Here is a 27,709-nt window from a genome sequence, read left to right on the forward strand (position 1 = left end):
AGGCGGAGGCGACGGAAGAATTGTTCGATGTCACGGCGTGTATGAAATTCATTGATGCGTGGACGGAGGGGGATGAATGTGAGTCCTTTGCTGAGGACTGATCGTTCGTCCTCAGTGAGTGGGAGGTCTGGAGGGATGGTGAAAACTCGGCAGAGCTGGGATCTGGTGTGGGTGTGGAGCTGGGAGTGGGGTCGGAGCCAGTACCTGGAGTGGGTGTGATAGTGGGCGGAATGGGGGTGGAGGCATGAGCAGGGGTAGTGTTCCGTTCTGGGGGGTGGGGATAGTGACAGTGGGGTCTGTGGGGGGCATGTCAGCAGAATGCAGGTGAGTGGCGCTGGTGGGGTCAGAAGTGGTGGCAGACACGGCAGTAGGGGTGGCAGAAGTCACTGAGCATGTGGCATCGGCAATGATGTGAGGGTTAGGTCGTGCCTCACAAACCTTATTGAGCTCTTTGAGGAGGTGACCCAACAAGTGGATGAGGGTAAAGCAGTTGATGTGGTATTAATGGATTTCAGTAAAGCATTTGATAAGGCTCCCCAAGGTAGGCTATTCCACAAAATACAGAGGCTTGGATTTAGGGTGATTTTGCCGTTTGGATCAGAAATTAGCGAGTTGTAAGAAGACAGACTGTGGGTAATGATGGGAAATGTTCATCCTGGAGTTCAGTTACTAATGGTGTATCACAACAATCTGTTTTGGAGCCACTGTTGATTGTCATTTTTATAAATGACCTGAGTGAGGGCATAGAAGGATGGGTTAGTAAATTTGTGGATGTCACTAAAGTCGGTGGAGTTGTGGACAGTGCGGAAGGGTGTTGCAGGTTACAGAGAGACATAGATAAGCTGCAGAGCTGGGCTGAGAGGTGGCAAATGGTGTTTAATGTGGAAAATTGAGAGGTGATTCACTTTGGAAGGAGCAACAGGAATAGAGAGTACTGGGCTAATGATAAGATTCTTGTTAGTGTTGATGAGCAGAGAGATCTGTGTCCACGTACATAGATCCCTGAAAGTTGCCACCATGGTGGTCATAAAGTGCTTTGAAAGGCTGGTCATGGCATTAATCAACTCCAGCCTCCCCACTCCTGTTGACCCACTCCAATTTGCCTATCGGACTAACAGATCCATGTCAGGTGCCATATCACTTGCCCTCGCGTCTACCTAGAATATCTTGACACCAAGAACAGCTACATAAGAATCCTACTCATTGACTACAGTTCAGCCTTCAACACCATTATCCCATCAAGACTGATTGATTGCTAAACTTAGTGATCTCAGACTAAGCCCCGTTCTCTGCAACCGGACCCTCAGTTTTCTAACCCACAGGCCACAATCAGTGAAGATTGGGGACAATATTTCATCCTCAACCTATGCCCTCTAGTTTTGGACTTCCTACCCCAGGGAAAATGCCTTGTCTATTCACCCTATCCATGCCCCTCATGATTTTATAAACCTCTATAAGGTCACCCCTCAGCCTCTGATGCTCCAGGAAAAATAGCCTCAGCCTATTCAGCCTCTCCGTATAGTTCAAGCCTCCAACCCTGGTAACATCCTTGTAAATCTTTTCTAAACCTTTCAAGTTTCACAGCATCCTTCCTATAACAGGGAGACCAGAATGGCATGCAGTATTCCAAAAATGGCCTAACCAATATCTTGTATAGCTGCAACATGACATCCCAACTCCTATATTCAATGCACTGACCAATAAAGGCAAGTGTACCAAATGCTCAGCAGCATATATAATCCTGTAGATTCACATTTTGTATAATGTGTCTGTGGGGCATGCAGGGCAAAGTGACAATAAGTCATCCTATGAGATGATGTATAGTGCATGTCTCCTTTTTTTTTTGAGATGTCAAGTTTTGAGGTGAGGCAGGAGCACTCAAATTATAAATCAGGATTGTTTGTAATTTTAATTCACTTAGTGATGTGTTTATGAATCATCTTTTACAGACCTGACTTGATGGATAACTATTTGGCACTTGTGCTATCTGCATTCATCAACAATGGACTACTGGAGGTAACAATTATCTTAGCAAAAATGTTTATTTTTGACATGGATATCTGACACTACAAGATCCCTGGTACATCGAAGTCCCTTCCATTGACGTATTGTAACTATTATAGATCTCTCAGAATTGCAGAGAATAATGAGAATGAATGATCATTTGAGCTACATGACTCCTTTACAGTAGAATGGAACTTGGGAGTGATTAAAAGGCTGAAAACTACTCTTGAAGGGTTTTGGTGATTTATATACAGCACAATATATATCACAGTGTGTGTTACAGAAGAGAATTTGTGTGATGTATATGTAATGTTACAATCTCAGCTGATGTTATTACAGGATAAATCAAATCCCAAGCTGAAAACTGGCTTGATGGATCTTTTTGTTTTACTGAAGTGGTCTTTCATAAAAATACAAGAATGCAGCACAACATGTAATTTTTGACAATCAAAACATAAATTTATTGCACAAAAGAATTTTTTTTAAAAATTTGCCTAAAACCCAAGTTCAAAGATTTCAAATCTCTCAGTAAATTAGAATTTCATTAATCCCAACAGCACTTCTTTATAATACTCACACCAAAGAGAATTCCTTCTTCACTGCTAAATTTAACTGTGGCTTCAATTCCTCCTCTTGAGAATCTGATAGCCCCTTCCTTGAATCTTTGTACAACAAACTGAGATTTTCTCAGGACCAAATAATCCTTTCAAGATTTTAACTAAACACTTATGGTTTGGAATTTTGAAAATCAGCTTTAACAGTTCTAATTATCTCCCTTTCTCAGGAGCAACTGTTTGCTTCAGGTAATACTTTGCCTAACTGCCAAACTGAAATCCAAAAGAAAGCTAAACCTCTGACCTTCTAAACTGAAAGCCTAATGCCCACCTGATACTTTGTTCACTCATTAAAAACTCTACTAATGGAAAATAAATTCCCATTAGCTTCCATAAACCATCTAAGACCTTTCTTTAAGAAATAAATCACCATGACTACAAATATACAAACAACATAATCATTAAACCCCTTCAGATTCACAGACCAAAACCCATGTGCTACTGGCTCAAAACAAAATTTTTTAAATATTTAATTTTAATTGCTTATGAAATGTGGATGTTGTTAGTTCGGCTACAATTTATTGCCCATCCCAGTTGCCCAGAAAGCAGTTAAGAGTCAATAATATTGCTGTAGGTCTGTTGTGATATGTAGATTAGGCCAAGTAAGAGTGGCAGATACCTTTCCATAAAGGATATTAATGAAAAGACAACTTTTAGAACAATTGACACCGGTTGCATTGTCACCATTAAGGTGACTTCTATTTCCAGATTTTATTGAATTCAAATTCCAGTATCTGTCATCATTATAGAATCCATTCAATATGGAAGCAGGCCATTTGGTCCATTGAGTCCACACCAACAATCCGAAAAAAATCCCACCCAGACCTATCCCTGTAACCCTGCATATTCCAGGGCCAATCCACCTAGCCTGCACATCCCTGGATACTATGGGCAATTTAGCATGGCTAATCCACTTAATCTGCACATATTTGAACTGTGGGAGGATGCTGGAGCACCCGGAGGCAATCCACGCTGACATGGGAGAATGTACAAACTCCACACAGTCGCCTGAAGTTGGAATCGAACCCAGGCCCCGGTACTGTGAGGCAGCAGTGCTAATCTTTGAGCCTCCTTGCCGTCATAGTGTGATTCAATCCTCTCCCCAGAGCATCAGCCTAAAGTTTGGGATTGCTCGTCTGGTGACAAGCACTATGTAACTATATAGATAAATCGCAATCCTTGTGTCGCAATAGATGAAGAAGTATTTGCATTTATATAGGGTATTTATGCCCAATGAAATGTTTTTGAAATGTAGTCACTTGCAATGCAGAAAATAGAACAGCCAGTTGCATAAACCAAACTCTCTCTTCAGCAACAATGATCAGGTAATTTGTTTCATGATTTTAATTTAGGGGTAAAGATTGACCCAGAGCACTGAGGATAACCCCCCTGCTTTTCAGAATAATAGGATCTGTCCAGCTGACAGACTAGACAGTCCTCCGTTTTATATTGCATTCTAGAACATCTCACCTCTGACAGTGTAACACTCAGTCTATGTTGCTGTGCAGCAACCACTTAGATTTTTCTGCTCATGCCTAGAGTGATATTTGAACCTGCAACCATCTGGATGAAGGTATAGTGCCACCAAATAAGTTATAAGCAGAATATTTTATTGTGTTCTGTTCAGCATTGTGAGCACTTTGGAGTGAATTGCAAAGGGTTTCGGTAGTTTGAAAAGAGAAAAACACATTGTGAATGAGTTCAGACTGAAAACCAGTTACAAATCTGGATTGAGCTCACCTTAAGCACAAGTAGTATATTTGAAGCATTATGACTAGATTTGGTGTTTAAATTGTAACTAATTGTTGATCTGTGCTGTTCGTTTGCTGTTAATACGCAGGAAACTTAGCAATAACAAATAGCGCACCCCATGCTACTGGATAGCCAACAATATTGTGTTGATGTTAAATTACATTAGTCAATTAATGTGTCCCAAGTACTAGGTGCACTTTGGTACAGAGGGAGATTTTTTTTTCTATTAAGCTGGAGCTTTGTAAGTGAACATGGTGCTTGGGCTGCAGTAAGGTAACTGCGCATTCTTGTTTTTGTTTTGATTTTTCACCATTGTAATTCATCCTGTCTCTTTCCTTAGAGTCTGGTTGATGTGCTAACAAGCAGCAATGGTAATGTTTCTGTGCGGGCCACCATCCTGCTAGGCGAGCTCTTGCACATGGTAAGCGTGAAATTGAGTTGATTCTATCTCTGTATTCCTAACATTGGTCTCTAATAAACAGCTTGGCACACTCTTTCTGGTCTTGTAAAATGTCCTGCAATTAGTCAGGCACTTAGCTCCCTAGTCCTGATTACAATGGGCAATAGCATCTGGTTGCTAGACACAGATAAAAATCTTTAGAATATGACAGAAGCACCTTGGTTTTTATGGGGTCTGAATGTGATGTTGTGCTTTCCAGAAGTTATTGTAGCCAGGAGAAACATCTGTTTTTATTTTAATACAGGCAAATACTATCCTGCCGTACGCCTACAGCCACCACTTGCACTGTTTACCAACCCTCATGAACATGGCAGCTTCCTTCGATATCTCTCAGGAAAAACGATTGTAAGTATTATATTTTCCCCATCCACACCAGGCAGTGCAGTATGCATCTCATGATTCAAGGAAGTTGATGCAAAAAAAATCCATTGGTGCAATTATAGATACTGTCTATAATGGTTAAACGTTGTAATACTGCTATAGTCTGCATGATTCATTGTTATCTGGTGCAGACCATGTACATGCTTTCTCAAGGGAGTTACTTATTAAATGTACTGCTACTGAAACATAAGTCAAAGGTTTATGAAATTGAGATCCTTCTTGTTGGCTTGAGGATGCTTAAAGTGGAGAGACAGAATTGAGGTGGTTGAGGGAGAGAGTTTTCAGCCAGCATTCCCACTTGTAACTGCTATCCAGTGGCCTCTGTTTGAAAGAACACGCATAGTTAAGAAGGATCTGCTCTGATGTTGTCAGTGTTGATATCTGGTGGGGATGCCTGCAGTGTTACTTGCGACTTGTTTCAGATGATAGATGGCTAAATGGACCATGAGTGAACCATACCCCAGCAAGAAGCAACATCTTTAGCAGGGGAGAGAGGTAAACACAAACTGTGGCACACCTTGTCATGCATGCGAAAGGCTTTCATTGTCCACTGGGAGTCATTTGTACAGCAGTTGTGTATAAGAATATCAGAAAAATACTGTACTTTCATGGCCGTAACGGTTTTTATTCTAACACTGGCCATTGTTATATCATTATAGTTTGGAGCTGGATACATTGTATTAGGTGGAAATGAATGCTTCCCTTTTACTGTCTGTGCAGGCCTAGACACTACCTTACACAGATAGTATAATACCATGGAATCATAATGTCTTACAGTGCAGAAGGAGACCATTTTGCTGGTTGAGTCCCTGCTGGCTCTCTGCATTAATTTACCAAGTCCAATTCGTCCACCCTGTCCTTTTCTTGCTTCCATGTGTATATTCAACACTCTCGCAAATCATGATTGAATCAATCACTACTCCAGATCCTCTATTCTTACAGTTCTAAAAAGAAGCTCAACTTGCTTTTGATACTTTTTGCTAATCTTTTTAAATCTATCTCTGCTAGATTCTTGATCTTCCCAGCAATGGCAGATAGGAATGAATATTCCCTTTCACCTGTTTGTACTGCACACGAGCAGGATTGACACTGAAAAACAGGAAGTTAATGAGGCCAACAGGAAGGAATATTATTTTAAGGAAGACAATTTTTGTGAATTCTTCTAGCAAAACATTGACACCAGCATGTCATAGAATCCCTACAGTGTGGAATTAAGCCATTCTGCCCATCAAGTCCACACCGACCCTCTGAAGACCATCCCACCAATCTCCCTAACCTGCACATCTTTTGGACTGTGGGAGGAAACTGGAGTTCCCAGAGGAAGCTCTCACAGAAGCAGCAAGAATGTGCAAACTCCACACAGACAGTCGCAGAAAGGTAGAATCAAGCCCGGGTCCCTGGTGCTATAAGGCAGCAGTGCTAACCACTGAGCCAATCTGCCTGTGAGTTTGGAGCTTTGGAGTAGGAGTAAAGTTCAGGAGAACAATGACCAGGATTTATGATGACTAAAGTCAAATTCCATTTTGGTCATATGATTTTTTTCTCTAGTATGTTTAACTACAATTGTGTAAGGCCAGTGGCAGGGCTTACCACAAAGTCAGTAACGAAACTATGGTTATTTTCCTCTGATTTAATTCTATTATTGACTTGTGAACAGACGGGCCAGTGCAGCTGTGAATCGTCTGAAGCGTTTTCATGAAATGAAGAAGCGAGGTGCAAAACCTTACAGCCTGTACTTGGATCACATCACACACAAAAATGGCTCCACTAATAAAAGGCGGGATCACCACTTGCGTGTCCAAAAAGACATCTTTATTTTAAAGGTAATATGCTAGATCACATTGCCCGCATGTGGTGAGATATTGGAAATGTAAAAATTAGGTTACCAGTGCATGTTTCTAATCATCTTGAGTAGTAACTGAACTTAAGCTTTGTACATATTTTGACATAATACAGTTTCATCTATTGCCTAAGTGAGCAATTTTGACAAAGGACTGTTCTAATAATTTAATATTTCTTGTGTACAAATGTTTGCTATAAAAGTCAGTCAGTATTCATATTCCATAGTCAGGTGTCTAGGGCACTTGCTAACAGACCATTGGTGGGAGGGCATGGTACAGGTTGTAAGATAAAATTCCACATTCATCAAACTGTTGCAAAGAGGAATTGGAATAAAACTGAATGGACCAACCAACATCTGCTCTTGGTACTCCAAAAAGGCAAATATGCAAACTGCTGAGTCGGTCCTAAAACACCACCTTCCCAATAGTTGTCGGCTTGTACCATAATTGAGAGCACTGTTCCATAGTCTTCTCTGGCAATAACCTGAAATTGGCTGCCATGTAATGATTCAGTGAGTATGACCAGGTGTTTCAGAATGTATCCTGAATTCATCTTTCTCAACAACAGGCAGATACACCAGAGGGGCAACAAAGGATGAGGCTTGAAGTCTTTGCAGCCATAATCAAAAGTACCAAGAAGGTGATTCACAGAACATAGATACCAGTCTGCTACCAAGTTAGATCACTTCCATATAATTTCAGGGTACTTCCAACGTTCAGCTTGTAGTGCTGAAGACTTGTGTTCCACAACTGGCTGTATCCCAAATCAAGTGGTTACAGTACAACTGAAAACCTGTCACCTGACGATGTGGAAAATTGTCAAAGTACATCCTGACCTCAAAAGCCAGGACAAATCTGACCAAGCCAATTAATGCCAAATAATTCTCCCCTTGATAATCAGAAAGAATTGGAAGTTGTCATTGTGCTATTGAAGCTCCAGGAAATGCTCATTGGAGGTAGTCCAGAGAACTTCCACAAAGATGATCCTGTGTGTAGTTTTACGAAGAGAGGCTGAGTAGGTTTGGTCTGTACTCATTGGAGTTTCAAAGAGTAAAACATTCAAGATTCTCAAGGGACTTTACAGGGAGATGTGGGGGAGGCTTGCATTTCCCTTCCGCCACTTCCAAACAGACCCCAGCACCGTCACTTCCGCCACCTCCAAACAGACCCCAGCACCGTCACTTCCGCCACCTCCAAACAGACCCCAGCACCAAGGATATATTTCCCTCCCCTCCCCTATCAGCTTTCCGTAGAGACCACTCCCTCCGCGACTCCCTTGTCAGACCCACACCCCCCACCGACCCAACCACCACTCCCGGCACCTTCCCTTGCAACCGCAGGAGGTGCAACACGTGCGCCCACACCTCCCCCCTCACTTCTCTCCAAGGCCCCAAGGGAAACTTCCATATCCGCCACAGATTCACCTGCACCTCCACCCACATCATCTACTGCATCCGCTGCAGCCGGTGTGGCCTCCTCTATATTGGGGAGACAGGCCGCCTACTTGCGGAGCGATTCAGAGAGCACCTCTGGGCCACCCGGACGAACCAACCCAACCAACCTGTGGCACAGCATTTCAACTCCCCCTCCCACTCCACCGAGGATATGCAGGCCATTGGACTCACCCACCGCCAAACCACAACAACCCGACGGTCGGAGGAGGAGCGTCTTATCTTCCGACTGGGAACCCTCCAACCACAGGGGATGAACTTGGACTTCAACAGTTTCTTCACCCCCCCTCCCCCCACCTTGTCTCAGCCGAATCCCTCCAGCCCAGCACCGCCCTCCTGACCTGCTGGATGCTGCCTGACCTGCTGTGCTATTCCAGCAATAAAGTTTCAACTTTGATCTCCAGCATCTGCAGACCTCACTTTCTCCTTGTGGAAGACTCTAGGACTAGAGGATGTAATCTCGAAATAAGAGGTTGTTTGTTTAAGACGGATGAGGCGGGATTTCTTCGAAGGGTAGTTAGGTCAATTAGCCATGCTAAATTGACCATTGACTGCAGGCTAGGTCTACAGGGGTCGGGGGTGGGTCTGGTGGGATGTTCTTTGGAGGGTCGGTATGGATTCGATGGGCTGAATGGCCTGCTTACACACTGAAGGTATTCTATCATCACAAGCTTCTCACTGATGCTTAGTTTGGCTTCTGGCAGGGCAATTAAGCTTTTAACCTCATTAAAACCTTAGTCCAAAACACAAGGGAAAAAAGAATGAGGTGTGAGTGACAGCTCTTGACATCTTGGCAGCATTTGACTAAATGGAATCGAGGAATCCTCTCGAACTTGAAGCCAATGAGTATCAGGTGGCAAACTCTCCATTGATTAGAATCATGTTGTTTGCAAAAGAAAATGGTTGTGGTTATTGAAGTCAATCACCTCAACTCCAGGACATTGCTCATTGGAGGCAGTCCAGAGAAATTTCACGAGGCTGATTCTGGGTGTAGAGGAACTGTCTTAGAAGGAGAGGCTGAGTATGTTTGGTCTGTATTCATTGGAGTTTAAAAAAGTAAAAGGCAACCTTATTGAAACATTTAAGATTCTTAAGGGACTTCACAGGGTGGATGTGGGGAGCCTAAGACCAGAGGGCATCATCTCAGAATAAGGGGTTGTTTGTTTAAAACAGAGGAGGAGAGATTTCTTCTGAGGGTAGTAATTCTACGGAATTGTTTACTACAGAGAATTGCCAATGCTGCTGAGATCAAAAGATTTTTAATCGTAAGGGGATCAAGAGTTGTGAGGAAGAGGCAGGAAAGTATAGTTGAAGATTCTCAGATCAACCATGGTCACATTGAATGGTGCAGCAGAGTCAAGGGCTGAGTAGCTTACTTCTGCTGTGTCTTATAGTCCAGTGACCATGGGGTTCTTCAGGATAATGTCCCAGGCCCAACTATCTTCAAGTGCTTTACCAATAACCTTCCCTCCATTGTAAGGTCAGAAGTGGGATGTCCACTGTGCAGTCCTCCGTGCAATGTATAACTGCCCCTCAATACCAAAGTTGTTCATGTCTATGGGATAGGAGCAGACAGTATGGGAAAGTATTTAATTGGGGGAGGAGGAATTACAATGCTATTAGGCAGGAACTGTGGAGCATAAATTGGGGTCAGATATTCTCTCAGAAATGCATAATAGAAATGTGGAGGTTGTTCAGGGAGCACTTGTTGATAGTGCTGGACAGGTTTGTCCCACTGAGGCAAGGAAGGGATGGTAGGGTGAAAGAACCTTGGCGTGACAAGAAATGTGGAACATCTAGTCAAGAGGAAGAAGGAAGCTTACTTAAGGTTAAGGAGGCGAGGATCAGACGGGACTCTAGAGGGTTACAAGGTAGCCAGAAAGGAACTGAAGAATGGACTTGGGAGAGCTAGAAGGGGGAATCAAAAAGCCTTGATGGGTAGGATTAAGGAAACCCCCAATGCGTTCTACACTTGAGGAACAAGAGGATGGTCAGTGAGGGTAGGGCTGATCAGGGATAGTGGAAGGAACTTGTGCCTTGGGGGAGGGGGGGCCTTAGTGAATACTTTGCTTCAGTATTCACTAGTGAGAGGGACCTTGTCGTTCGTGAGGACAGCGTGGAACAGACTGATAAGCTGCAACAGGTTGATGTCAAGGAGGAAGACGTGCTGGAAATTTTGAAAAACATAAGGATAGATAAATCCCCGGTCCAGACGGGATACCCCCACGGTTATTACGGTGAGCAAGGGAAGAGATTGCTGCGCCTTGGACGATGATCTTTGCATCCTCGCTGTCCACTGGAGTAGTACCAGATGATTGGAAGGTGACAAATGTTATTCCCTTGTTCAAGAAAGGGAATGGGAATAATCCTGGGAATTAGACGAGTCGGTCTTATGTCGATGATGGGCAAATTATTGGAGAGAATTCTGAGAGACAAGATTTGATTATTTGGAAAAGCATAATTTGATTAGAGATAGTCAGCACGGCTTTGTGAGGGGCAGGGGGTCATGCCCCACAAGCCTTACTGAATTCTTTGATGTGACAAAATACATGGATGAAGGTAGGGCAGTGATGTGGTGTATATGGATTTTAGCAAAGTGTTTGATAAGGTTCCCCACGGTAGGCTCGTTCAGAAAGTAAGGAGGCATGGGATACAGAATTGGCTGGCCCATAGAAGACAGAGGGTGGTAGTAGGTGGAAAGTTTTCAGCCTGGAACTCGGTGACCAAGTGGTGTTCTGCAGGGATCTGTTCTGGGACCTCTGCCCTTGTGAATTTTATAAATTACTTGGATGAGGAAGTGGAAGCAAGAGTAAGTAAGTTTGCCTGTGATGCAAAGGTTTGTGGATAGTGTGGATGGCTGTTGTACGTTGCAATGAGACATTGACAGGATCCAGAACTAGGCTGAGAATGGCAGATGGAGTTCAACCTGGAAAAGTGTAAAATGATTCATTTTGGAAGGTTGAATTTGAATGCGGATTACAGGGTTAAAGGCAGGATTCTTGGCAGTGTGGAGGAACAGAGGGATCTTGGGGTCCGTGTCCATAGATCCCTTAAAGTTGCTACCCAAGTTGATAAGTCGGAAGAGTGTGATGCTGGAAAAGCCCAGCTGGTTAAGCAACAACCAAGGAGCTGGAGAATTGACATTTCAAGCATGAGCTCTTCATCAGGAATGAGGCTAGTGGCCTAAGGGGGCTGGGGCTTGGGGGAAGGTAGCAGGGAACGTGATAGGTAGATGAAGGTGGGGGTGAAGGTGATAGGTTGGCGAGGAGGGTGGAGCAGATAGGTGGGAAGGTAGATGGACAGATAGGACAGTTCAAGAGGGCGGTGCTGAGTTGGAAGATTTGATCTGGGATAAGGTGGGGGGAGGGGAAATGAGTAAACAGGTGAAACCTACCTTGATACTTTGTGTTTGGAGGGTCCCATGACAGAAGACTAGATGTCCCTCCTCCAGGTGTCGGGTGGTTAAGGTTTGGCAGTGGAGTTGATAGGGTTGTTAAGAAAGTGTATGCTTTCATTAGCAGGGAGATTGAGTTTAAGAGCCACGAGGTTATGCTGCAGGTTAGACCACAGTTGGAAGATTGTGTTCAGTTCTGGTCGCTTCATTATAGGAAGGATGTGGAAGCTTTAGACTTACCAGGATGCTGCCTAGACTGGAGGGCACGTCTTATGAAGAAAGTTGAGGGAATTAGGGATTTTCTTGTTGGAGGGAAGAAGGATGGGAGGTGACTTGATAGAGGTGTACAAGATGATGAGAGGCATAGATAGGGTGGATATCCAGAGACTTTTTCCCAGGGCAGAAATGGTTGTCACAAGGGAGCGTAATATTAAGATGATTGGAGGAAGGTTTAGGGGAGATGTCAGAGATAGGTTCTTTACACAGAGAGTGGTGGGTGTGTGGAATTCATTGCCAGCAGTGGTGGTAGAGTTGGATACATTCGGGACATTTAAGTGACTCTTGGATAGGCACATGGATGATAGTAAAATGAAGGGTATGTAGGTTAATTTGATCTTAGAGTAAGATAAAAGGTCGGCACAACATCGAGGGCCAAAGGGCTTGTACTGTTCTATGTGCTGCAGAACCTAGACAATATCCAGGCTTACGCTAATAAGTTGCAAGAGTTACACAAGTATCAAGAAATGACCATCTCTAACAAAGAATCTAATGATTACACCTTGATCCTCAATGGCATTATGCCAGCGTAATCATCCTGGGGATTACCATTGACCAGAAACTGAACTGGATTAGTCATATAAATACTATAAGAACAGATCAGAGGCAAGAATCCCACTGTGAGTAACTCACTCCTGACTCTAAAGCCCATCATGATCTGCAAGGTATAAGTGTGATGGAATGCTTACCACTTACTAAATGAGTGCAGCTCCAGTCCTCAAAGCTTGACAGCCCTATCCAGAGCATTAATCATTTGTTGTCTCCAGCACAGTGTAGACCAAAAAGACATACTAGGATTTCTTCAGTAGTACCTTCCAAACCTACCTGTGCAACAGAGAAGTGCTAGCATATGGTAAACACCAACAATCCACAGCAATAAAATGTTTTCACTTGGAACTATCTAACCATCCCTTTGCTGTTACTGGCTCAAATTCCAGGAGCTCCCTCCATAACAGCACTTTGGGTGTACCTACTCCAAATAGAACTGTTGTTCAAGAAGGTGACTCACCTGTTGTAGCACTTGCCAAGCTGTTCCAGTACAGATAGCAAATAACGTCTACCTGGCTATATAGAAAATTGTCCAGAAATATCCTATGTGCAATAAGTGGGTCAGATTAACCCATGCAATACCATTCCTTTCCAACTTACTCCAGTATATACTGTTCTTATTTTAGATTTAAAGCAGTTTTTTGTTTCATTGTTATCCCTTTATATGGTGATTAGTATCCATATTCCCTGTCATATGTTCTTTCTCTACATTTGTAAATTGTTTTCTAGGACACAGAAGAGGCAATGATGCAGAATCTACGAGATAGCGATGTCCTGAATAACAAGGACAACCTGAGGTGGAATTGGAACTTAATCTCCACCATTCTTAAGGTAGATGTCTGAAGAAATAATTGGGACTTGAGCATTTTGTCTACTATCTTTAAATTTGGTATTAAATATTGTAAAGGGGTCAATAGGCAACTTAGTCTGAGTTTGAGAGTTCCAGCATCCACAGTTCTTTGTTTTCTTTTGACCATGCTGTACCTAATTTCATGCTCTACCTGTCCTGGGAGTATTTGATGGGGACAGTGTAAAAGGAGTTTTGCTCTATATCCAATCCATGTCATAACCCAAGTTAGAAAATCAAAGTGTGCTCAGATTATGACACTAAGCTACCAACCAGTTAAGGGCTGTGTTAAAGACTGCTCAACAAAAAAAGGCAGATAGTTTGAGAAAGGGGAGAAGAGAAGAATCAAAATTAAATATAGTTATGGGCCCACATAACACACGTTTGCTATTTAAGAGAAGTGACAGATTCCAGAGATGGCCATGATTAAAGAAGCAAATATTTCCCTGTGACCTACCTCAATATATTCCAAATACACGTGATTTTGTTTGAGATTAACACCTTATCCATGTCTGTCCTGTTACAGTGGCCAAATGTAAACCTGCGAAACTACAAAGATGAACAGTTACACAGGTTAGTTTGGATTGTGTTGGTGTTCCATACTAGAAGAGATAGGCAGTTCTACCAACAAACAGTATGTAAGAATTTTTTAACAGGGTAATATAATGTTTCTTAACAGGGCCATGGCCCCAGTTAAGTTGTCTCTGAACATTGATATTTGTCAAACCTCCTCCCCACCATATTTCTCATTTTCACTTTCACTCCCTCTCAACTTTCAATCATACTTTCCCATCATGTCCCTCTGTCTCACTATCCTATTTTCTTTCCATATCCCACAGTCCCACTTTCCCACCACCTCACTTACATCCTGTCATTCTCATCAAGCCAGCCTGTCACCATATCTTCAACTTCTCCCTTTCACTAGACTCCACAACCTCTCAACCATTTCCTTACATCTACCCACCTTCTCACCATGTTCCTCAGTCCCACCAGCCTACATTTTTACCATAGCCTTCAACCAAACATATTCTCTCACTGTCCTTTGACCCTTTCACTTAGAAATGTAGATGATTGCCTCTTAATTTTTTTTATACCTGACTTTTCAAGTTCTATCACTGGGAACTTATTCTATTCCTTAACACCCCTTCAGCTGAAAAGTACTCATTATCTTTGACATTTTATAAACGTGTCTTACTGTTTGAAGCTTTCACTATTAATAACAATTCCTTCAGTCCGGATTAGACTGGTGCTGGAAAAGAACAGCAGGTCAGACAGCATCCAAGGAGCAGGAAAATCGACGTTTCGGGCAAAAGCCCTTCTGCCCGAAACGTCGATTTTCCTGCTCCTTGGATGCTACCTGACCTGTGCTTTTCCAGCACCTCTCCCATCCAGACTCTGGTTTCCAGCATCTGCAGTCTTCGTTTTTACCTATAACAATTCCTTCAGTCAACTAAGTATTGTAAACTTGCTGCTGAATTTAAAATCATTGAACCCTCCCCCTCCTTCTCTGCCCAGTTGTTTGTTTCTTGTTGCTTATTGCGTCTATCTTTATTTAGGTTTGTGCGTCGATTGCTATATTTTTACAAGCCCAGTGGTAAGCTGTATGCAAACATGGAGCTGGATCATGCAATGGGAAAGCAGCTGACTGTAGTGGGCTGCCAATTCACCGAGTTCCTTCTAGACTCTAATGAGGTGAGCTCGCCAGCTTCTTACTCTGACCATACAACAAATAATTTTTGTTTATAATATTCCAATCTTACGAATTCTGGTTCTGGTCACATTATAGGTGGGAAGTAAGCATAGAAGAAAGGGTGCACAGGAGATGTACCTGGGCTGGAGCATATGAACTATTAGGCAAGATGTCAAATGTGGGTGGCACAGTGGCTCAGTGGTTAGCACTGCTACCTCATGGCGCCAGGTACCCAGGTTTGATTCCTGCCTTGGGCAACTATCTGTGTGGTGTTTGCATGTTCTCCCTGTGTCTGTGTGGGTTTCCTCCCACAAACCAAAAATGCAGGCTAGGTGAATTGACCATACTAAATTGCCCACAGTGTTAGGTGCATTAGTCAGAGGTAAATATAGGGTAGGCGAATGGGTCTGGGTGGGTTGCTCTTCGGAGGGTTGGTGTGGACTTGTTGGGCCGAAGGGCCTGTTTGCAAACTGTATGGTATCCAATTGCATTGTGCTCTCGAAACAATTACTGCATAGAACTGTGTTCACTTATTGGGAAACCTAGAGGAATGGTTCAAATTGGAGGGAGTGAGAGAGAGGATGAATTGTTTTGACGTACTTCACTTAAGGAATTTGGTTTTTAAAAGTCTAATTTGTAGAAAAAAGGAAGATTAAGTGAATAGAGGAGTTCCTCCGTTTAAGACTGAGAAAGACTGTGTTGAAGTTCGAGTTGGTGTTATGATTGTGATTTTTAATACAAGTACAGACGCAGAGGAAGCTAGTACATTATATTTCTTTTTTCAAGTACATAGGGTTAAGAGGAAAATGCAGAAGAACAGTTTTCTTTTATTAGCAAAATGTAGAAACATGACAATAGTGAGATGAGTGAGAGGGATAAGCTCTTTAAAATGGCCATAGTTTACTTGTGTTATCTTAGTATTGAGAGAGAGATTTAAAAAGCCTTCCCATCTAAGAAGAAATATCTAGTTTTAGAATTAGCTTTAATGTCACGTCCTCACATGAATACAGTGAAAAGTTTGTAACTTGCCACTTATGGCACAATCTTAGGTACAAAGATACCTAGGTCCAGATTTTTAATACAAATTAATAGGAATAAAATAGAAAAATACAAAATCATAAGAATAAAATAGAAAAATGAAGGAACAACAAGTTCAAAGTTACAGTCCTTCCACGCTAGTCCACACGCACCTAGCTTCCAGACTACAAAAGGATTTTTAAAAAGTCCAACTTCCAAAGAAGGGGTCTACAAACACACATACAAGGCTTTTGCAAGGTTCCGCAGCCAGAAGTCCTCACTCCTGGCCCTGCCTCCCCTGTCGCAGCGAAAGATCTTGAGTACATGCTGCAGGCCTACTGCAGCCAGGAGTTTCCTTCTGGGCACTGCCAATGCCACATTAGGTGACCTGCTGAGTACCGCTGTGGCTGACGACCCGCCGAGTTCCTGAGTCCAGGTTCTGGGTCTACCACTGGGTCTATCTCTGCTCCGGGCACTGCAGCCAACCAACGCCATCAACACCACTCTAGCTTCCCCACAACGTCAGAGGATGAAAAAGAAAAAAGCGAAAGAGTGAAAACCTATTGAACAGACGACCTCTGGGCTCAGGAGTCTACCTGCTGCATTGCTACTCTGCCTCCACCTTGAGGAGTTTTTATACTGGCACCTCCATACAGATATGTTGACTGTTATCAATGTATCACTTCTGCCTGATGGTACAGATTTCTTCAAGGTCAAATTCTAAACAGGCAGAGAACTTATCTCCCTTTTCCATTTGTTCCATATTGTAACAGGATGGTCAGATGTACCTGGAGGAGTTGGTGAAAGATATAGTACTGTGGCTGTCCCCATCATCAGGTCTGAAGCATGAGCGCAGCTTGCAGAACAATGGTTTGCTCAACACCCTTAGCCAGCACTACTTTCTAATTATTGGTACCCTATCCTCTCATCCACAAGGGGTCAAGGTTTTGGAGAAATGCAGCATGTTCCAGTGGTAAGTCATGGCTAAAATGAATTTGGAGGCCAAAAATAAATGGTTAAGGCACAATTCTTTCATTACAAGCAACTGATTGAGAAGGGGGTGACATTTGAAATGTTAGACTGAGGACCCATTTATAAATAGTTGAACACAAAATGTTACACTATTTGTTGCACTATCTTTCATCTTTTGAATACTGACCAGGTTGGAAATTTCCAGTGGTCACTTCTTATCCCATTGATGAATTGATTGTTAGAGAGTGTCCGCTGACAGGTGGAGGCATGGTGGTTCAATGGTAAGCACTTATGTCTCAGTACCAATTACCTGGGGTCAATTTAACCTTGGGTGACTCTGTGTGGAGTTTTCATATTCTCCCCATGTCTGTGTTGGTTTCCTCTGGGTGCTCCGACCTTGTCCCACAGTCCAAAGGTATGCAGCTAGGTGGATTAGCCATGGCAAATGCAGTGTTACGTTGCTAAGCTGGCTCTGGATGGGATGCTCTTCAGAGGGTCGGTGTAAACTCGATGGGCTGAATGGGATTCAATTGGGATTCTATCCTATTCTTTGAGGAGAAAGTGAGGTCTGCAGATGCTGGAGATCAGAGATGGAAATGTGTTGCTGGAAAAGCACAGCAGGTCAGGCAGCATCTAGGGAACATGAGAATCGACGTTTCGGGCATAAGCCCTTCTTCAGGAATCTGGATTCAGGATTCCTGAAGAAGGGCTAATGCCCGAAACGTCGATTCTCCTGTTCCCTAGATGCTGCCTGACCTGCTGCGCTTTTCCAGCAACACATTTCCATCTTCTATCCTATTCTGTTCTGTCAGCTTTGTCTGTGCAAGGGCGCCTCTTGCTTGCAGTAGTTGATCAATAAGCAACTGTTATGTTTTGAGAGTGTGGTCGATTTCTATGATTTAAATATTTTTCTCCACCTTCCTTCCTTCTTCCATCACCATTCTAATTTGTTAAAATCATAGAATGATTTCAGCACACAAGGCTGTTTGGTCTGACATGTCTGCTGGTCCTTCAAGGGATCAGTTCATCTAGTGGCACCACCCCACTTTTCCCTGTAGCCCTGTACATTTTTCTTGATGGATAATGATCCAGTTCCCTCCTGAATCCTTTGATTGAATCGGGCTTCATTGATCTCTCAGGCATTCCAATCTACTCTATTCCTAACTACTTGCTGCATAAAAATATTTTTTCTCATTTCATCATCGTTTCTTTTGCCAGTGATTTTAAATCTGTGCACTTTGGTTTTTGAACTTTTCAGCAGTGGGAGTGGGTTCTCCTTATCTACTCAGTCCAGAACCTTGATGACATTCCACAAAAGTCCAACTCTTTTACACAATTTACCAGTTTTGTTAATGCAACAAAAGAGGCAGCCACTATATTGAAATGTGCCAGAACCACTATGTAGGACTGTAGTAAAATACATGTAATTACATGGCAGAAAATTCTTAAATTTACAATTAACCCTGTTAAAATATGTGCAATATGCTGAATGTTACACGGGCTTGGAGGTAACATTATCTTCCCTCTATCTCTCTCTCTCCATAGTTTACTGAGCCTGTGTTCTCTGAAGAATTATGACCATGTGTTAAAGCTAACTGTCTCCACGTTAGACTATAGCCGTGATGGATTATCCAGAGTGATTTTGTCCAAAATCCTTACGTCAGGTTCCGATGTAAGTAGATTAGAGTTTTTGAATAAAACGAGAGTCTTAAAATTCACTTTCACTTGGTCTATGTGATTCTACGTCTCAGATTTTGCATGTATGCTGATGTAGCGGGAATGTTGGCTAGATGGCAACTGGCCTGCATTAAATTGTAGGTTCCATTTTTATAATGTAAGTTATTAGTAAAGTTTGAATCATCTTCTCTTTAGTTCGGTGTCATCTTCTGAACATCCTGTGCAATACCTGTAAGGATGGATGCCTTTTGACATCCCTCCTTCTAATCATTGAACTCTGATGGGAGGGTCCTTGAAAGGCTAGATCATTCTATGAAGTGGGTTGCAGAAAGATTCACTGCCATAGTAAATAAGGCAGAAGTCTCAACCTTATCTGGGTAAAGTTTAATGCAACTTCAGTCCCATATGAATGTGGGTAACTTGAAATTTCCTTCTGAAGTGGGCAAGATAACCAGTAGTTTTATCAATGTCTTCAGTTTAGGGTGTAGGTTTGCTCGCTGAGCTGTAGGTTTGATATCCAGACGTTTCATTACCTGGCGAGGTAACATCATCAGTGGCGACCTCCAAGTGAAGCGAAGCTGTTGTCTCCTGCTTTCTATTTATATGTTTGTCCTGGATGGGTTTCCTGGGGTTTGTGGTGATGTCATTTCCTGTTCGTTTTCTGAGGGGTTGATAGATGGTATCTAGACCTATGTGTTTGTTTATGGCATTGTGGTTGGAGTGCCAGGCCTCTAGGATTTCTCTGGCATGTCTTTGCTTAGCCTGTCCCAGGATAGATGTGTTGTCCCAGTCGAAATGGTGTTTTTTTTTCATTCGTGTGTCGGGCTACAAGGGGGAGAGGGTCATGTCTTTTTGTGGCTAGCTGGTGTTCGTGTATCCTGGTGGCTCTCTCCCTCGTAGCCCGACACACAGATGAAAAAAACACCATTTTGACTGGGACAACACATCTATCCTGAGACAGGCTAAGCAAAGACATGCCAGAGAATTCCTAGAGACCTGGCACTCCAACCACAATGCCATAAACAAACACACAGATCTAGATACCATCTATCAACCCCTCAGAAAACGAACAGGAAATGACATCACCACAAACCCCAGGAACCTCATCCAGGACAAACATATAAATAGAAAGCAGGAGACAACAGCTTCACTTCACTTGCAGATCGCCACTGATGATGTTACCTCGCCAGGTAATGAAATGTCTGGATATCAAACCTACACGCTAAACCTCAACCTGAGCTACAAACCTTCACAAACCTTGCAATGTCTTCAGTGTTTTAAGAAGGTCACTCACTCCACCGTGTCCAAAAAGCTAGGAATGGGCAATGAATCATGAAGTGAGTTGTAAAACATGAATGTATCTTTTATTCTAGGCTCTGGTGTAGACCTGAAATATCTGCTCTCCTAGAATACCACTTTTGCAATGCAGTCAGCAGGTCTCAACTGTCTTGGTTTCGATTTGTTCTGTGCGGAGTTGACTAGATTAGATCAAAGAGACCTCCCTCCTGTTGATTACCACAGTGTAATCTGTTGACTGTTTTTTTGTAGAACTGCAGACTGTATGCAACAAAACATTTGCGGGTTTTACTACGGGCCAATGTGGAGTTCTTCAGCAACTGGGGCATAGAATTACTCGTGACGCAGCTGCATGATAAAAATAAAGCCATCTCTTCAGAAGCGCTCGATATCCTGGATGAAGCTTGTGAGGACAAGGTGAGGCTCTGTGTGGAATAAATGTTTAAATCAGTCAAGGCTCAGATCTGTTATTTTATTTCTGTTTTGCTCACCAGTTTTGGGGAAATGAATTGATTACACATGCATCTGGTTATTTGGAGAATCACAACTCATGGTTCCATGTATTCTCACGTCAGCCCCAGTTGCAGTTTTCTTTCTCCCCATTGACAGATCTGATGAATTATGCAGTCCTTTGCGGATAAGATTCTTCCTATAGTTGCAAGACCTTCATGGATTTGTGCCTTAAACCTCCATCCTGGCTAAGGTTTTCTAACAAAATCAGTGCAAATCTCTCTATCTTTTACATCTCATCACTCATACAGCATTTGGTTAGGACTTCAAACTAATTTCCACGTTCAAACCCTGAAACCCAAGAGCTTGTCTGTTCTTTGGACAGGAGTCTCATCTCCAGCCAGTCTGTAATACAAAGCTGGGAAATAAATGCTAGCCATGAATAATTTTTATTTGAAATGGTCTGTTCTTAGTGCTGTTTTGATGCATTTCTAATCTTCCAGGCTAATCTGCATGCACTGATCCAGATGAAACCAGCATTAGCCCACCTTGGAGACAAAGGCTTGCTGCTGCTACTTCGGTGAGTATTATTCTCCAGTCATTTGGATCTCATCCATGCCCACAGCTTGCAACCTGAAATTTCAGCAAGGCACTAAAATGGTGGCCTGCCTGACCTGCACAATGAATAAAAACAAAATAATCAGCTTGCTCCTATCCGCTGGAAAAACTTACATATTTACAGAAACAAAAACAGAAATTGCTAGAAAAATGCAACAGGTCTGGTTGCATCTGTGGAAAGAAAGCAGAGTTAATGTTTTGGGTCCAGTGACACTTCTGCAGAACTACATATTTATAGACTTTTGAGAAGCTAGAATATGGAATTGTTCCTTCATTCCTGGGTTAGAGGGATTTACTGTGTGATATCTTAGAAATGAAAAGTTAAAGAAAACAAAGGGTTTACCCACTGTCTTAACCACTAGCGGATTGTGGTAAGTGTCCAGAAAAGCATCTAAGAAGGCATAGAAGATGGTTTTCTGGCTGAATTTTTTAACAAGCAGATTTGGAAAAAAAGCTTTGCAACTGTGCTGAAGTGCCACCCTCTGAATGAAAGTTGCATTTTCAGTGTGCACTTAGATATAATCGTTGTAGAGCAACCCATCTCTTTTCATTTTAACACGCAAGCTTTTTTGGCATTTTTTCAAGCCCATTATGTCTCTGTAGAGCTGTCTTGTCATAATGAATGTGTCTAGAATTGCTGGGATATAGTTCAAGTCTGCATGGTAGCATTTTCCCACTTGTTTAAAGAATCACTTTGTTCTTAACAAATATGTGTTTGGTTTGTTGAAAACCATGGTGAAAGTGTCTTGTTCCAGTTAGGAATAATGAAGAGAAACAAATTGCACAGTTTTTGAAATTAAATTGAAAATTTATACCATCATTATGGCTCATGTAGCAATGGGGCTTGATTTTCAGCATACTCCACCCATCAGACTTATAACAGCTCTTTAAATTAATCAATTACACTATTCAATTTCTCCAGTTGCCCTCCATTCATCCATAGTTATTTTAGATCGTACAGTTTAGGAGTAGAACTAGGCCATTTAGCCCTTCACATCGGTTTCACCATTCAATCATGCCTGAATGTTTCTCAACACCATTCTCCCTGTAACCCTTGAACCCCTTACTAACTAAGAACCTATCTCTCTCTGTCTCAAATATACTCAGTGATTCGGCCTCCACAGCCTTCTGCAGCAATGAGTTCCACACATTCAGCATCCTTGGGCTGATGCAGTTCTCCTCATCTCAGTTCTAAAGGGTCATCCCTTTTACTCGCAGCTTGTGCCCTCAGGTTCTAATCTATTGGAAAGATCTTCTCCACGTCCAATGTATCCAGGCATCTCCGTATTCTGTAAGTTTCAGTTAGATCTTCTCCCTCATCTTTCTAAACTCCGATTGCAGACCCAGCATCCTCAACCGTTCCTCATATGACAGATGCTTCATCCCTGAGATCATTCTTGTAACCCTCCTCTAGATCCCCCTCCAATGCCAGTGCATCTTCCTTAGATTGAGGATCTAAAGCTGTCCACAATTTTCCAATTGCAGTCTAACCAAAGCCTTAAACAGACTGTAGAACATTTCTGCCCTGTATTCTTGCCCTCTTGAGATGAATGTTAACGTTACATTGCCTTCTTAATTGCCAACTGATCCTGTCTCTCTCCCCTACTTTTACATTTCTTCCTGTCCTTTCCCACTAATCCAAGCTTTCTGTGCTTATGTCAGAGTCCTACTGTACAGAAACAGGCCCTTTGGCCCAAATCATCCATGCTGATCAGCTTTCCTAAGCTGAAGTAGTCCCATTTTCCTGCATTTGGCTCATATTCCTCTAAATCTTTCCTATCAAACCACCTGTCCAAATGTCTTTTAAGTGTTGTAATTGTACCTGCCTATGTTATGGACTAGACCAGACCATTCAAAACCTCCTTAAGCAGGCAGCCCAGATCATAACTTTGCAATTTGTTTCAGTAATTGTATAGTGAAAATTACCCAGAGTAAGTTAGCGAGGTTGACTACCAGGTTTTAAAATAGACAAAAGTTTATTCACAAAATTACAGAATGAAACATAAAGAATAGAATAAAGAACCCCGACAGAACTCAGTCTATCCAAACTAGACTTAATTATGCTGTTCCGAATATACACAACAGTCCCAATAAGCAAAACCCCCTTTTTAAAAAAAAGTAAAAATGGAACAATTGCTTGAAGTTAGAAGGGCAAAGGAGAGAGAGCGAGATCCTGTTTCCACACAGCTGAACTGCTAGCTAGTTCTGGACTAAACTGCTCAGCTCAAGAGCTGACCACTCCCCTTTCATTATACAGGTCACTTCTAAAACATGACACTTTGGCCTGATGTCTCATCTGTTTACATATACTGTAAACAAAATGGCCTCTCAATACCCTTTAATCTCTGTAACAAACCAGTCTAATCGGAAACAGGAGCTGGTTTACAACCCCTCTGAAAAAAACAAAGGAACAGCTTTTAGAAAAAAAAGGGGCCAGCTTTGTGACGCCTCTGCCACTTCCTCTGGCTGCTGGTTCCTTATACAGACCACCCTCTGTGTGGAAGAAATTGTCCCTCAGATCCCTTTATAAATCTTTCGCCTCGCGACTCAAAGTATGCCCTTTAGCTTTGGACTCCCCTACCCTGGAGAAAAGACCTTGGCTATTCTTTACACTTGCGTGGACCCTTGGTTTCACTGGTTAGTTCCTCCATTAGAGGATGAAAGAAGCAAATAGAGAATTTGCTTCTTCCCTTCCCTCGTTGGAAATGTTCATGTGATACTTGTCAGCTGCTGAATTCATGGTTTTACAGATTGAGAAATGAAGAATGGAATATTACAAAAACCAAGAAGGAGCTAGGGTCAAAGTTCCAACCTTGACTTTGACCTTGTTTTAACATGGATTAAAAGCTGTGAAATGTCCCAGCAGTGAATGGAATAGCAGAGGCCAAATCTACCTGGTCAGTTTGATGTGGTGATACCTCATGTAAGACTCACATGTGGCCTAATGGTTCTAGCCTAACATCAGAAACTCCAAGCATGCTGGATGCTGTTCCACTCATGATGATGGTAACCTGGTACACATCTATTATAGAGTCGTACAGCACAATAGCAGATCCTTTGGTCCAACTCGTCCACACCAAACATGTTTCCCAAACTAAACTAGTCCACTTGCATGTGTTTTGCCCATGACCCCCTCAACCTTTCCTATTCATGTACCTATCCAAAAGCCCTTTAAATATTGTAACTGTATCCGCATCTACCACTTCCTCTGGCAATTCACTCCACATTAAAAACCACCACCTGTGTGGAAAAAGTTTCCCCACGGGTCCTTTTAACATCATGTCCTTCTCGCCATAAACCTGTGCCCTCTAGTTTTGGACTCCCCTACCTTGTTGGGGAAAAAGACCTTGGCTACTCACCATATCTGTGCCTTTCATGGATAAAAACCTTTATAAGGTCATCCCTCAGCCTCCAGCACGCCAGGGTGAAAAGTCTGCATCTGTTCAGCTTCTTGATACTGAGTTGTGTGGGGTGTTATTTCTAACACGCTTCTCAATCTCAAGGCTGGAGTAATCACAGAATTTTAAAGGTCACAAAAACATGGAAATGCAGTTCTTTCTCAATTCTAGCTCAGCTTTAAAATTGCTTTCTTGTTCTAGAACCTAAGATCATAAGACATAGTGGAAGTAAGGCCATTCAGCCCATCGAGTCCACTGTACCATTTAATCATGGCTGATGGATATTTCAACTTCACTTACCCACACTCTCCCCATAGCCCTTAATTCCTTGAGAGATCAAGAATTTATTAATCTCTATCTTAAAGACATTTAATGTCACGACCTCCACTGCACTCCGTGGCAATGAATTCCACAGGCCCACTACTCTCTGGCTGAAGAAATGTCTCCTTATTTCCGTAATGCATTTCTTCAGAGTACTAATTTCTGCTTTGTTCCATTCCATTCATGAAATCACTGCATGCACAGGACTCTTCAAGAAGTTCACATTCATTAACATGAAAGGACAAAGCAGCTACATGATACAAGTGTTAATATTGCATTGGTGTTAACAGTTTTTGACCATGCACGAGTCTGCACGGATTTGTGTGAAAATTGCTGTACATTTAGAATGAAAACAAAGGCCCAGTGGTGTTTCTAAGTAGACGTAGCTTTTAATTCTCTTACTGTACCAATCCTGGTGTTTTGCCAAGTTGCTGACTGGGTTCCTGATGGAAATTCTATTGTTCGTTTCAGCTTTTTGTCCATTCCAAAGGGGTTCCATTACCTGCATGAAAGAGGTTATGTTACCAAACAGTTGGAGAAATGGCAAAAGGTAAGTGTGATGTTAAAACAATGATCAAAATTTAAATTGGAAGTTTTTTAATAAAACTGCTGCACTTGAAGTTCAATACTGTCTAGGACAAAAGCAACCGGCTTGATTGGCACACACTTAACACCTTCAACGTTCGTCCTTTCCACTACTGGCACACAGTGTCAACAGTGTTTACCATCTACAAATGAATGTCTGAAGGCAAATCTGTGCTGAACATGCAAACGGTTCCAGTCTGTCTGGAATGCTCCCTCATTGCCTGTTCCAGTAACTTGTTTTTAAAACAACATGCATCTCCTTGTACTGTTTTCTTGATTTAAAAGCATCATCTTCTCCCACTTTCAGTCAAAATTCAAAAAACACCTTTACAAATCATGCAAAACTATCCCACAAAGGTGCAGCAATAGTTAACACACAAATATAGATGAATATTCTTCTAAATAGTCCAAAAAACACCCACCCCTAGAATTTGGGGTGGGGTTAGAAAGCGGGAATGGATTTCTCTCTGCAAAGATTCACTTTGGACTAAGTCATTCTTGGCTAATAATAGTTGGTCCATAAGGGAAGCAAAAGAGCAACGTGTGGGTTGTTCAGGTGGATGCCTACCTGGTATTCTACCCCATGTACGCAGGTTGCTGGGTCAGTTGCCCCTGGGACCCGACAGTTGCAGCATGCAAAAGAGTCTTCTGATCTTGTGTTAATGTGATATCATCGTCTGGAATCTGCACTAAATTTGCCTGCCAATGCAACTCAAGATCTTGTAGATTTCTTTCATCTCTTTTCTTTCGTCAGTTTGCCTTATTCAGACTCCTTTGTATATGGTTTGCCCTTTTCCTTTTTTCTTTGGTAAGCCATACCCGCCACCAATTTAACAGCAAACTGTCCTAAAATTTTGAGTTTAAATTACTCTCCAGTAAGTCTCTGTTCAATTACTGACTGTCCATCGTCTTTGGATAAGGAAGATAAATCTCATCTCAGCCGTAAATATCTCACCTCTTATACTAGGACTATGATCCTCCATTCTAGATAGTCCTCAAACTCTTTTAGGAACCTTACATTTGAGTGTGATCATTCTGATGCATTAAACTCCAAAGAAATTGACATTCTCCACAATGTTAGCTATTTGTTGTATCTCCTTACAACAAAAGCTGTTCATCAGCTGGGTAATGCATGGATCCAAGCAGCTAATAAAGTTTATATGAAAATTCTGAATTTCAACAAGACACTGCTTTTACAATCCTGAGCTTAGTTGGCAAGTTTGTTTGACTGCAAATGTCCAGAACAACTAATTGAAAACTGAGCAAATATTATTAAATGTTAAAATTAATCCTATGTCCCACTGTGTTTTAATGCAGTGCTCTATAAAATTCCCAGTGCGTGTTTAGGTCTAAATATTTAGAGGATCAATAGTTTAGAGAGCAATGCACCAACATTGTATTTGCTTTTAGGAATACAACTTGAAATATGTAGATCTAATTGAAGAACAATTGAACGAGGCACTCACTACATACCGCAAGCCAGCTGATGGTGAAAACTATGTTCGACGCAGTAACCAAAGGTGAGACTAGGAAAACTGATATTAACTATTTAATAAATAAAAGATTCTTTTAAATTCCTAGTCACAGTGTTGATTTGTGTGAATCCCTTGTCAATGGTTGGAAACTTTCTTGCATTAATTTTATAGCTGAAAAGTAGCGCTTTTTGAAATGACAGTGGTATTTGGAGGACCAGGGTCCAAATTGCTGGCATCACCGTTTTTATGAAGAGAAATCAAGAAGTCATGATTGAGTAATGTTCAGCTTGGATTTAAGACATTTTGTAGAAGGAAGAGAGGATTTGGAAAGGAGGAGGTTTCTGCAGTTTAATGGTGGGACAAAAATGTAAACATCTATTGCAAACATGGGGATTATGATCCCAGAATGGCCTGCACACCACTGAACAAACTATGGATAGTCCCACCAGTGTCAAATTTCACAGTGTAAAAGTTTGATTATTACTAGTACATTGGGACTACAGAGGAGCCTTGATTATCCAAATATTGGATTATCCAAAGGAGATCTCTAGGTCCCGATAGAAACATTATGTCAAAGAACTGTTTCGACACTGATCGCATAATTTGTTTACAGGTACAATGATTAAAAACAAACTTGGCTC

The 27,709-nt window shown here is 42.1% G+C and overlaps 1 protein-coding gene across 2 annotated transcripts in view; it reads left to right on the forward strand.

Moving 5' to 3' along the window:
* Window positions 1-27,709, forward strand: part of rictora (RPTOR independent companion of MTOR, complex 2 a) — a 242,633-nt gene that overhangs the window by 156,749 nt on the left and 58,175 nt on the right. Inside the window, exons 14-27 of one of the 2 annotated variants that reach the window (XM_043703086.1) lie at window positions 1,950-2,016; window positions 4,711-4,791; window positions 5,075-5,175; window positions 6,869-7,034; window positions 7,621-7,692; window positions 13,452-13,553; window positions 14,096-14,142; window positions 15,126-15,261; window positions 17,050-17,249; window positions 18,794-18,920; window positions 20,474-20,638; window positions 21,175-21,251; window positions 25,480-25,558; window positions 27,004-27,113. In XM_043703086.1, coding sequence (XP_043559021.1) covers window positions 1,950-2,016; window positions 4,711-4,791; window positions 5,075-5,175; window positions 6,869-7,034; window positions 7,621-7,692; window positions 13,452-13,553; window positions 14,096-14,142; window positions 15,126-15,261; window positions 17,050-17,249; window positions 18,794-18,920; window positions 20,474-20,638; window positions 21,175-21,251; window positions 25,480-25,558; window positions 27,004-27,113 — 1,530 coding nt within the window. The remainder of the gene's footprint in view (window positions 1-1,949; window positions 2,017-4,710; window positions 4,792-5,074; window positions 5,176-6,868; window positions 7,035-7,620; window positions 7,693-13,451; window positions 13,554-14,095; window positions 14,143-15,125; window positions 15,262-17,049; window positions 17,250-18,793; window positions 18,921-20,473; window positions 20,639-21,174; window positions 21,252-25,479; window positions 25,559-27,003; window positions 27,114-27,709) is intronic. The other variant, XM_043703095.1, reaches the window with a different exon arrangement.

Source organism: Chiloscyllium plagiosum, chromosome 2 (assembly GCF_004010195.1).
Source record: "Chiloscyllium plagiosum isolate BGI_BamShark_2017 chromosome 2, ASM401019v2, whole genome shotgun sequence".
NCBI classification, from domain to species: Eukaryota; Metazoa; Chordata; class Chondrichthyes; order Orectolobiformes; family Hemiscylliidae; genus Chiloscyllium; species Chiloscyllium plagiosum.